Below are 13268 nucleotides of genomic sequence, written 5' to 3'. Positions count from 1 at the left end.
TTTGGAAGCCCACCAGCTCAAAATGGACAAATGGTCTTGCATCAGTGGACATTCAGTACATGAAGGGATTTCCATTTAGTTTCAGAGAGTTTGAAAGAAATTGATGCTGCACTGATGAAGCGATGTAATCTTCCAAACACAGAGCATCCACTGGTTGTGTTGTGTGCCATCTATGATGTCACCAGGGCCCTATCAACCTTGACACTTGAGGTTTGCTAGACTTGCTGTAATAAACTCTCGAATGCTAGATGTCACCACTCGGACAAAACATCACCACTGGTATAGAAGTAGAAGAAATTGAAAATGGAGGAAAAAAAAAAAAAAAAAAAAAAAAACAGCTTTTCTTCCAAGTTTTCTGCAGAAAGTCTCATCCTGTCAAGGTTTTACAGCATCTCTCTCTTAGCCCTTGTATACCATTAAAAGGGCGGCTAAAAACTGTTAAGGTCATACACTTGTGTGCACAATCATTTTCACCTAACGTAATCTTTCACTGAATATGACAAAAAAATTAGAGATTGAGTTCATGAAGCTATTTATCCTAGACTTCTGCACAAGTAGAAGTCTTTATGCAACCAGACGTCCTACCCCCTGCTAGCCATTAAAGCATGCAGGTTTTAGTCACTTCTGCATTAGTTTCACTTTTCAGCCCTGGAAGCAATCTCTGTCTTTTATACTGTCTATTATGGCTCATCAGCATTTTGGCTGTTGCTAGCTGGCGCAGGCAGTGCAAGCATGCACAGGGGTGCAGCTGCAGCTCAGTCAGTAACTATGCGTGTCATTAATAACACTGGTTTTCTGGATGCTAAGCAGAGAACTTTCAAAGTATTTGGCAAGCTGTGAATATGTTGCTACTTAATGCATTTATATGCTCACTGACAAATATCCAAACGGAAACATTGCAGGAGTCCTCAGTTTTCCTGAGTTATAAAAAACAATTACTGCTGATAATTCAGGTGAGCTTGTTTTTGATTATTGGCTGCTACAACTTGAAAAATGGTACTTGGTCACTTGATTCTTAATTATTTAAGTAAGCAAAATGTATATCTATAAGTGATATTGCTGATTGTTCTTATGAACAATGTAGTTGATGTCCAACACAACAGAAAAACAGGAACCACTATGACATTTTGTCAGTCTCTCCTCTGTGAAGCGGCACTCTGAATATCATAAAGAGTGTTTCAGTGGCTTCGTGACACAAAAACGACTGAGGTTAGAGCTCATGGTGGGTATTCAGCACAGATAAATTTAGTTCAGTTCTACACTGGAAAGACTGAAATTACAAGAACTGCAGTTGAATTATTACTCAGCTCCTAGAGTGACAGCATTTCCCCTTTAATATGTTGACAAGTAAATTAGCTGTAGTGACATGAAATTTCACCATAACCAGCAATTTCGATTTTTTTCATGATTGTCCTTTGATTTGAAAGTGTCTACAATGACTGACATTCAAACTTTTAAGTAATATTACTGCTGCTACATTCTGCCACTGGTCCCTGAATCAATATATTATTACTACATCTGTCATGTTTCAGCTGTGTGGCAGGCAGGGATTGGACCCAAACGCAAACTCACTGGAGACAGGATTGAACTCAAAAGGGCAGCTTTTATTGCTGAACACAAAAACTCTACAAAATCTAAACTGGGAAGACTAACAAAACACACAGGGCGCTACAGGTAGACACACACAGCATGAGGGAGACTACGACACTGACAAAGAGAAACACAGGGCTTAAATACACAGAGGGATAACGAGGGAATGAGACACAGAAGGAGAGCACAGCTGGGAGTAATCAGGCTGGACGAGACAAGGGAAGCAAAACTAGAAACACTCACATGAGACATGGACCTTCAAAGTAAAACAGGAAACACACTGACTCAACTCTAAACATGCAAACTTAACAGCAACTGAGAAGACAGACTATAGGGACCAGAAACATGGTACAAAGAGGTCACAGTAGACAACATTGAACACAGGGAAGCCATATTACAAAGCCAAAGAACTAAACCTATGATAACCATAACTGAAATCTAGGGAAACAAGAAACAGTACAACAAAGGACTCAAAACATAATCCATAATATAAAAACACGAGATCTCTTCAAAAATAAAACAGGAAACATGAGAGGCAGACATGACAACATAAGACAACAGAAAATGAAACACACGAAGGGCAAGGGAGACTTCACAGGGGTTGAAAACACAAGGGGGAGCTAATAAGCAAATGAACATAGGAAACCTAATAAGCTTAAACATACACTATAAACATCAAAAGAGCTAAAACTCAAAACACTGGGTCATAAGACCCAGGATTGTGACAACATATGGAAATAAGCCCTATTGGGTGTGGTCAGACCACATGTAAACAAAGACATATTAAATTGTTAAATTTAGTGAAAACTGAGGCAACATGTTGAGGCATCCTGCATCTTGGATGAAATCCCAGACCAGGTATTTGCAACAATTTGTAAAGCTCATTATACACATATTCATAGCCTATTATCACCCAAAGGTCAGCTCATGTGGCTTAAGCCTTTCTCTGCTCTCTGCCTGTTTTCTGCAGGGTTGAAGTTAATATGTGTTCACAGTAATTGGTAAATGAGTAGTCATATATATATATATCCCTTGTGAAGGGAATCTCAGCAGTATGGGTTAAACATCTGGTTCTAATGGCAGTATGCCATTCAGAGTATGTGGACTATGGAGCAAGCTATGATAGATGGCACTGTAATTCCATAGGCTTTCCTCAGTAATATAATGATGTGAGTGAGTGAGCAGCCTGACAACAAGATAATCGGATCAAGCGATGATGGACAGGCGCTTTCAGTGAATCCATAATTGAGTCAGGGAACTTGCTTGTTCATTGGAGAAGATGCATACAGATTGGGATGAAGGAGCAAGGGAGCGGATCTGAGTGACCCGAATAAAGATAAAGTCAAAGGTTTTCTCACACCGAGAAAAAAGATCCCGATAAAAGTGCAGCTACATGAAAGACCAATGTTTCCCACTTCATGCTAAAACAATAACAGAGAGACATTAAGTGTGTTTTACATTGTAATATCCATCACTGCTGACTTATCTGCTTTATTGTCCTTTAAAAGTTAACATTAACTCTATGCCATGAGTGTTGTGAAACTCATCACTTCATAATCAACATTTAACCTTAAAAAAAACAACAACGACAGTCTACGAGCTTATTTTACACACTCATTATAAAGTCATGTTTTTATCTAGTTCCTCTAACGTCCTGATTTTGCTACTCAGTTAAAGCGGAGTGTACCAAACTCCAATCTATCATAAGATGGCAACAGCAATATTTAACCATTCTGCAACATTATGTGCACTGCCATGTTTATATTTTTTAACTGCACAAAAGGTGCTTCAAGTAAAACAATGATGGCAAATATGTAATAAATAACTTATAAGCAGGACTAAAATATTAAAAAAAAAAAATGAACTCGTGGTCTGTAAATGGAGGTGGGCTTCAGTCTCCTTGGTGAAAGTCAGACTTAACACAAAAACTTTAGAATAGATCGCCTTGAGCTCTGTACCCTTTAAGTCCCACCACATATGTTTTGCTCAACGTTACTTAACGTGGCTGTTTGACCTTCTGTGGTCTTAAAATGCACACACTGTATGTGATGTGCAGTTTGACACCAGCAGACTGTTTTCATTTCTGCTGAAGTCGTTTTCTCAGGGCTAACCTTGGATCTGATGTGTGTGGACAGGAGCAAGATTGTGTTACATCACCACTAGTCATGAAGCGAGTCATAGTGTGGTATGCCACAATGCTGAGTCATTCCCCAGCACACATGCGCTGACAGTGAACTAATCCATACCGTGCAGTGACAGTGGAGTGGAAGCAGTGCTGAGAATTTTTAACAAGGAGTCAAACTTTTCTTCTTTAAATAACTTCATCAGAAGCAATTTCTTTTGTCAGGCAGATTATCTCTATAGGTTTTTAAGTTGCCTCGCTTTAAAATACTGCTTGCATTGGGGCTAAATGCAAAAAGTCAGCATGATTTATCAGTAGTCAGCACTGTTGCCTTGCAACAAGAGACTCCTGCATGTGTGTGTGTTTGCAGAGGATGTGAATGTAAAGAAGTCCTCTAATGCAGACATAATTTTCCTGGTGTACTTAGTTGTTTTTTCTAATTATCCTTCTTTGGAGAAACAAGGGTAGCAGAATATTTAGGAGTTAAGTCTCCTTATTGCTCTCTACTTGTGTTCTGCAATAAAGGCATAAAAAGCCATTCCAACCATCAGATAATTTAAGGATAATGAACCTGCTGAATAAGAAGTATAGTAGAGTAGAATATATATGAAATGCCAAGAATTAGTATTAGCTGCGTGTCAGTGACTCATTCAGGAGATCAGGCTGGTTGCAAATATTTGGTGCTTTTGGTGGATATTGAGCATGATTTTATTATAAGTTTTGTAACGCCACCCTGAGATAACAAAGCCAAATTTTCTCTTTTGCACAAACAGTGAGGGATGCAGGGTGATATATGGCACATCTATCAACAAACCTACAGAGCTGGATGTTTGAGATGTTTGTATTTCATGGCAGCAAAAGCATATGCTTCTATGACAAAGAGCACTCATACCCTTTTGGATCCTAAAACGGCAAGCAAACGAGCAGATTGCGAGATAATGGACCGTTCCTATTAAGTAAACACTTTTCCAAAACTAGTGTGTACCAAATGTCACAGCCTCCTTCTAAGAAAATATAATTAAAGGCCTCAGAGGTGGAGAGGATAGAAGCTTAGCATGCGGCAGTTTGTAAACACTTCATTACGTCGCTGTCATTCAGCAGAGTGTCTGACAAAGGACAAGTAAAGGCTTCATCAGCTGCATCTGGTAATGAGCATACCCCTGGCACAACACAATGAAGTTGTGATACAGAGCTTTTGTGCTCCAGGTCAGTCTAATTGCACATGGTTGGGTAAGTGGTGTAAAAAATCAAGTAGATTTTTAATGTCTACTGGTCAGAATAGCAAACCAAAAGAGGTTCTTTCAGATGAATGGACAAAATCGGCTCACATCCTTCAGCTACTCCAGCTGTAATTATTCCACTTTCTCTAACTTGATTACCTCTAAACCTTTTGTCATGTAGTCAGCTGCAAGATTAGGGTCAAACTAATTAATGTGGCTGTCAATGACTTTAGTCCTTCAGTGTATTTGCAAAGAATGTTATAAAGATATTCTTTGTAATATTCAATTTTTTTTACTAATGTAAGGAGAACACATCTCAAATGAATAGTCACAGTTCTACATATCTATGCAGAAACTATTAAATGGAGTCAATTCAATTTTATTTATAGAGCGCCAAATCACAACAACATTCGCCTCAAGGCACTTTATATTGTAAGTCTCCAAAAGTTGATTCTGTTCATCTGGACGTAGCGTTTTCCCAGCCCATTGTTCCTTTAGTGGGCTGGTTTCAGTCATTATGCAAATGTACTGTTTCTAAGATTGGGTAAACCTGCAGTCAGCTGAGACTGAAGAAGTCACCTGGATGAGTGACGTAGCGTTTCTCCCACAGAAAACGCTACGTCCAGATGAACAGAATCAACTTTTGGAGATTTACTTAGCTGGATGATTGAGCATGCATCAAGACGTTTATATTGTAAGGTAGACCCTGCAATAATACATACAGAGAAAAACCCAACAATCATATGAGCCCCTGTGAGCAAGCACTTTGGCAACAGTGGGAAGGAAAACCTCCCATTTTAACAGGAAGAAACCTCTAACGGAGAACCAGGCTCATCGGTCATCTGCTATGACCAGTTGGGGTGAGAGAAGAAAGACAGGACAAAGACATGCTGTGGAAGAGAGACAGAGATTAATAACAAATCCAAACTTCATGTCAAGTGTCATGATATAAACGTCTATTAGTTTGTTTTAATCACCGATCACAGAGAAATCAGGTAAAATTATATTACTGGTAGAGAGCTTCTCAGGAAGCTCAGTTTCTTCCACTCATCCTTCTCCAGGGAAATCTTAGAAACCAACTCTCCTTCACCAGGGAGCCAGTGTCTTGATTGGAGAGGGAAGAAAATAGATTATTTTAGGAATCGCAAAGGATGGTAGGGATACTTTAAAAAGTATGCCAGGCTCATAAATTCAGTTGGTGGAGTTTCTTCTGTATAAACTTGGACTTAAATCTGTCCCTCCTTTGTTCTGTCCTAAATACAATATTGAAAATGCTGCTGCACATAATGTTTCTGAGAACTCTTGAGATCACTGTTGGATTCGACTGGCTGGGGAAAAGAGACCTAAAAATTCTCACATCTCTGGCTGCAATTAGCAGCTACATATGTTTAGTTTGTTGTCCGAGAGGAGACCTGTAGAACACTACTCTGTGAGATCTGCATTTCTGAAACAAAAGGCAAGGGAGCAGACATCATTTTTCAAACTTGTTATAATTAGCTGTTTGTGCCAAAGCTCCAGTTTTGAATTAATTAGAGCAAAATTATAGACTGGTTACAAGTGAGACTTGCTAATCTCAAGATAATGACTGCAAAACATAATTATGACACTGAGGAACTCGATACAGGTTGTACTGGAAGAAAACCTCAGAGCCTAATATCACGCTAAAGAGGAACTGGTATGGATTTTTGAGTGGAAGCAACTATGGGAGGTTAAAGGCCTTTTTAGCCAGCAGGTGTGTCTCATATTTCTTTACAGTCAAACAACTCCAAAGCAGTGTTAACAGAAAACCCTTTCAGGATCCACTAATCTCAAGTGATGTAAAAATTAATCGATACATTTCGAAAAATCAATACCAGAGTGCGAGATGGAGCTGAATCTGTTTGGAACCACCGATTCAAATCAAAAGCTATAACAAAAATGACCTGAAAACTGTCAGTTAGCCTTCACTTTTGTTTGTCTGACCTTTAATAAGGAAATGCCAGCACTGAATATATGTATTCAGTGCTGTATAGAACTTATGATGGTGTATATGATTTACTCTGGAGACTGACAAAGGTTACACTGTGCATGAATATACCACGTGTGCTTATGAGAGGCATATTGTTGGGCATTTTAATATTGCTGCTAGGAATAAAACCTGTTAACAGTTTCTGTCAACATGCATACGTTATTAGATTGTCACATAGAAGCTAAATTTAAAGTGAACATCACTTGGACGGATTGGAGCCAGCCTGAAATGTCAGTGTCTCCTATTATTATGTATTTATAGCTGTATAAACACATACAAGTATTCACTAACATTAGATGCTGATTCAGTGGGATAAAAATCTGGAAGCCTAAACATGATCCGCATTCATTTAGCTAATAGCAGCACTTACTCTCTAGAAATCAAACGTTTTTTTTTTTTAAATAATATGAAACCATTAGGCCACCCAAATTGAAAATATTTGCATTCTCACTGAGTCTCTAAACATACGTATTAGCCTAATAAATTCAACTTCAGCAAAAGCAGTAAGACGATGTAAAAATCAGCAGCTTTTGACTAGCTTGCTAGCATTAGCATCGCTCTATGTGCTAACAGCCTGTACTTAAGCACTTGGTTAAAAATTCAGTGGGGCTGCACTCAACGTTTTGAGTTTTCAAAAGTCTATATCATAATCATAATGCAGAACACACTTCTGCATTTAAATCTGATTGTAAGTGCAGAAGTAGCCTGGATGATATAAGACGCAATCAGCAGGTTCGCTTGTTCAGTCTCGTGTTAATCTTCCTGTCTTAAAAATGAATTTAATGCATCACTGTTACGTCCAGATACAACTCAGCTGAAACTCAGCCAATAAACGCTACTTCTTAAAGCACTCAACTGGATCCAATAACTTTTTATCTCAGTTGTATATTTTTTTCCTTTATGTTTAGGAGGCGCAGAGAAAAACTCCAGGCCCACCTGAAGGAGAGTCGCAGTTTGAAAAACTACACTACTAGTTCCCATAATGCCCTAGAAGCCAAAATGAGGGCCTCTAACACCAACCTGCAAATTCATGAGGTGAGTACATGAGATGTTTTTTCTCTTCTTTTTTTTTTTGGTGCTTATACATGTAAACACATGGAAAACTGACCTTGTGCGGAACTCCCGGTGCTCCTGTTTTGTGAAGACTGTTGGCTCGTTTTCACATGTGCACTGCAACCTGGAATTTTTCTATAGGAGCAATATAGGTTTACAAGACAGGATAATGCAGATGACATTGGCCAGTTGAACATCAGCAAATCTAAAAACTGATCATCATTTAAAGCAATACATTCTCTTATTTACTTACCTCCTTACTTTTAGTTATGGATTTATGGAAGAGTAAACATGAGGCTGTACTTGTGAGAGATTACTTCTTACAATGAATGTAGCAACATTCAGCTCTCTTCCAAAAAAATTTGTTAAAGCTGGAAATTCAAATGCAGGCTCGTGTTTTAATATAAATCATTCGTTTATCATTGTTGTGGTAGCTTTTTTTTAATCTCACTCATAAAGGCCAGAGTTTTTTGTAACAGTTATAAAGCCGTCCCTGGCTGAATTTCTGGATGTTGTTGTTTGTTTTTTTGTTTGTTTTTTTTAGGTAGGAATTTTAAAATATAGCCTTGGGCTTCAGGGGTTGGTTATTATTTTTCAGTAAATTAGTTGGCATTAGCAGGAGTCAACAAACATTAAAACATAAATCTTAATCTGAAAACCAACAAATATTCAAAATGAGATGTCTGCTCCCTAAAGTTATTATCACTGAGCAGACGCACACCTCACACACGACACCGCAGAGGATTACCATTAGATTTACGGCTGCCTGCAGTTTGTGCATATGAATAAGTATGTATTGCTGTCTCCACCTGGCCACTTGCACGAGGCTTACAGGTCTTCTTGAGAGCAATCGTTCAGTGGTTTGGGAGCATGCTGCTGGCTGCCAGTGTCATTCATCATCTCCTCAGTGCTCTGTGTCATCGCGCTCCCAAATGTGCGTCCGGGCGTAGCCGGCATGGACATGAAAATTACCTCAACATGAATGTTGCTCCTGGGAGACTGTCCTTGTGTGTATTTCTACACCAATCTGCATAAATTAACCTTAAGCATTTTTTACAGTTTAATCATGTAAATCCCTCAGGCACTTCATTAGGTACACCTATGAGATCTAACATATTCCAGTACAACATCTATACCATGAATTACTGTGTTTCCAGCTTGTGATTTTCTTATCTTTAATGCATAGGTCATAATGGGTGCTGGTAGCGCTCCACCAGACTGCATTATATTTAAATGGTTCCAAATATTTTGTCCACTCCACTGAAATTAATACACAAGGGTGTAAAGTATTAGAAACATTTTTAAATGCACTGTTGGTCTATACACAAGGGGCTCCATCATAAGCGCATTAATATGCAGAAGATGAATAAATCACTGTGTGGGAAAAGCAGTGGAGATAATTACATTTCATGCTGGCAGTTCGTGATACAGCTGACAGATTTATCCTGATTTGTCATCATTGCAAAGACTGTCCTCTGAAAAAAAATACATCAGCGGTTGTTATTTCATTAAAAAGCTTGAAATATAATATCTTCTCCTGTAATGCCAAAGAAGGGAGTTTTGCAAAATGGGTTGACAAAAAAAAATAAGATAGATGTCAAACATACCAACTATATCTGAATACATCTTTGGTTTTGACCCCAGAAGCCACAGTTGCACTGCACTAGTTTTTGACACCAAAAAGGAAATGTTGTCCATATTTTATCTGACCCTTTAAAAAAAGAACTAAAGTAATACTTAGACTTTGGAAAAGTAAGCTATGGTAACTTGCGGCTACAACTTTATATTTGATACAGTCACCAGAATGGTATCAATATTGTCATCTAAATTTTGACAGCAAGAGAGAAAATTTCCTTTGTCTATTATGGCATATTTAAAATTTCAGATGAATCTGTTAAACAAATGAGTACAGTTTTGCAAGCATAATAGTGTCATACTTGATTTGAAATGCAGAAATTGAGATTCTGATTTTTTTGTATCGACACTTTCATCGAAAAATAAAAACGAGATGAGAATGTCCTGGAGACACGAGATCCAATCAGAATGAAGCTGTATAGAGAAGCGGGATGATCCAATCAGAGGTATTCTCCTTTTACAGCAAAAACTGATCTGCTAGTGACAAATGTTGGGGAGGGGAAGCTCCCTGTTTTTCAGGAAATATGTCAGCGTTGGACGAACAGAAGAGCCGACACATGGACATGCTTAATGTCTTTGAAAATAAGAAGCTTTGTAAACCATGCGGAGCAAGTTTCACCAGTAAAAACACGACACACTTTTACAGTTTATATTTAATGAACTTTATCAGTTTTGATATTTTGTTGACTAAAACTAAAAGAATTTAGATGCCCAATTTATGGCTAAAACTAACTGACGTTTTAGTCAAAGTTTGCTGTCAAAATCGTCACTGGTACTTCGGATAATGTTCAAAGTGTAGTTCAACACACAAATTCTAGCACAAATTCATTTTGATTTATCTGTCTGATTGATCTTGTAAAGCAGCGGTCCCCGACCCCCGGGCCACGGACCAGTTTGATACCGGGCCGCGAGAGTTGAGGCTCGGGTGTGAAATGTATGGTTTTCGGGGTTTTTATCGTTTTTTATCGTTTTATTGTTTCCCTGGGTCTTTTCCCGTGTGTTATGACTAAATCTTCTTTTTATTGTTACCGGTACTGGTTTTATTTTGTGGTATTTGTCTGCAACACCTTAAAGGTCGGTCCGTGGAAATAAGCCCGTCCATGGTGCAAAAAAGGTTTGGGCCGCTGTTGTAAAGGATAAAGGACCATCTTAGGGTAAAACCTTGGCTTGTAACCAATTTAATTCAGTTTTATCAGTTTTATAGCACAAAATCACAACAAAACTTTCCTCAAGGTACTTTACATTGCAAGGTAGAGCAATTATATTATTAATGCAATTATGTTACGCTTACCTCCTCAAACAAATCTAATCTAAACCATCCGCTTGGCTGCTCCGTGGTCTCCCAGATGTTTTGGTGTTCCCAAGCTTGCGACTGCATTTTAATATCGTCCCAACTTGTTGATTTGTTGACTGCATGGTTCCCTTTGTCTCTTTTCTTTCTTTCAACTCCAGACCTTTGATCTCCTTGTGAAAAAATAGGTGTGTAAATCCGAAATGTATCAACCATTCCTGAATGTTTTTAAAGACTTTGAAAGCTGAACGTCTACATATCAATCACATTTTGATTGTTTCATTTCAGTTTTAATGTCAGCCTCAAATAAATGTCAACACATTGACACTCTTGCCCGAAGCCTCCACCTTCAGTTTCAGTTCAGACGATTCAGGAGTGTAAGACATGGCTCGGAGACAGAGTTAACCAGAGTTTGAAAGCAATCTGAAAAATCTGGAGTTTGTAAAGATGGTGTGTCAGGTGCGTCTCCTCAAATTACCTTCAAGGTAAGAGGTCTGTCGAGGACAAACATACTGGCTTCCCAAACTAATGTAATGATCAGAGGAATAGCAAAAGTCCAGGCTCCAGCATAACTGCATTGCACAAAATATGCCCAAAAAACAGTCAATATTATTTTAATCTCAAAGAGCAACATTTATATTTCAGACAAATAACTGAGGTATTGTTGGAAATTGTGCAGCCATTAGAAGTACATCACATTTCATTTCACTTTCAACCTAAATGTCAGAGTTACTGAAAACAAATGCAAATAGATTTCTGTGTTTATCGACCCGATGAGAGAGAAGGCACAGGAAAACAGATCAGTTATATAGATCAGAAACGAGTCTGGGAAACTTGAATATTTTGTCTGCATACTTATGACTTGAAACTCCGTTCTGATTTTCAGCTGTGTAGCTATTTAAGGACATTTTTGTTATCTTTTCACTTTCTTATCTCCTTTTGTTTTATGGAAGTCAACAGGAGGAATGTTGTATTCCTTTTTCTTCTCGTTTATAGAAGCTTCATTCAAACTTTAAGTGGGTCACTGTTCTTTATCTCAGAATTTCCACTTTGCTTTATCTTTTTTCACTTACCTATTTTTTCCAACATCACTCTGATACATGATAATATAAATGGTCCAGTGCATGCAGGGACATCACATTAAATGTCACATCACCGAACATATTCAGCCACACTTGCTAAAACCAACGGTTGAAACACCAAAGTAAAACTTTCACTTTTATATTGGAACTTTTTTGAGCTCATGTTGCATATGGCATTTCACAACCAAAGTCTCAAAGAGTCTAATCAGCCAATGGTTTAGCTGATTAGACAACAGCCTAGTTTATCGACAACACAGCTGCTCATTGATTGTCACCGAGGCATTGAGCTTGTCTAAACTACACTGCTTCATCTGCATCTAGTTTTGAAATATCATGTTGTATTGAGAAAAAAGCTTTTTCTTGTTCTAGTTAAGAAGCCCACACTCACTAATTATTATTGTGTTATTTTGCAATAATTAATGATCTTTTCTGCAAAGAATTGAAAAAAGTAGACTATAATCGAATATCACATGCATATATTTCATAAATTTGTACAGAAAATTATTTAAAATAAGCACTTTGGCTTTTATTTTCCTAACTGCTTTATTAGCACCGGCTCTTGAATTACTGATTATTGTTTACTGACTCCAAAAAATGTTTTGTGGTGGAAAAACAAGGCGGATCTTTAGTGCATAAATGTTGCTTTGAAATCTTCTTTTATTTATTTAAATTCTACAACAGTCTTTGGGGAACTTGCATGCAAATGAGCAGCATTTGTTTATTTTGTGCCTACGCACCCAGAATCACATTGATTTCTGTCTGCAGGCAATCAATTACTAAAATTTCTGAAAGGAGAGCAACAAGCATGGGGTCAATGGTGTATTAGGATCTTACACACACACACACACACACACACACACACACACACACACAACAGCCACACACACATTCATTTCTGTGGCATTTTTTCACTACACAGACACATTTTCGTTTTATTATTATACCCAACTTTCATTTAGATTCGTACTTTTCATCTCATTTTGCAGTAGCTACAAGTAGATCTAGACCCCTGTGATCATGTGGGTCACTCCAAAGTCGGCAGAACATTCCAGCAGTGGCCAGCGATAGAAAATGAACACTTCTGATTAGCACCGCAGGGCCCTTTGTTGGAAGTATTTGATTAAGCAGTGAACTAAAGAGCAGCTCTGAGCGAGTCAGTCTTTCTCTATCAATCAGGTTTTACCACCCTATCATGAATTCTTGAGGTGTCCCACAGAGTCCGTCTGCCATTTCCGCATAATTAAAACTGCCCTGACTTCATCATGAG

General features: G+C 38.1%; 1 protein-coding gene across 3 annotated transcripts in view; it reads left to right on the top strand.

The window, feature by feature from the left end:
• Window positions 1-13268, top strand: part of LOC120734939 (pro-neuregulin-3, membrane-bound isoform) — a 331347-nt gene that overhangs the window by 299090 nt on the left and 18989 nt on the right. For all 3 annotated transcript variants that reach the window (XM_040034066.1, XM_040034064.1, XM_040034065.1), the window contains one exon: window positions 7849-7975. In XM_040034066.1, the coding sequence (XP_039890000.1) occupies window positions 7849-7975 (127 nt within the window). The remainder of the gene's footprint in view (window positions 1-7848; window positions 7976-13268) is intronic.

This window comes from Simochromis diagramma, unplaced genomic scaffold (genome assembly GCF_900408965.1).
Source record: "Simochromis diagramma unplaced genomic scaffold, fSimDia1.1 OVJJ01000176.1, whole genome shotgun sequence".
Lineage (NCBI taxonomy): Eukaryota > Metazoa > Chordata > Actinopteri > Cichliformes > Cichlidae > Simochromis > Simochromis diagramma.
This window is presented reverse-complemented; position numbering and strand designations above follow the sequence as displayed.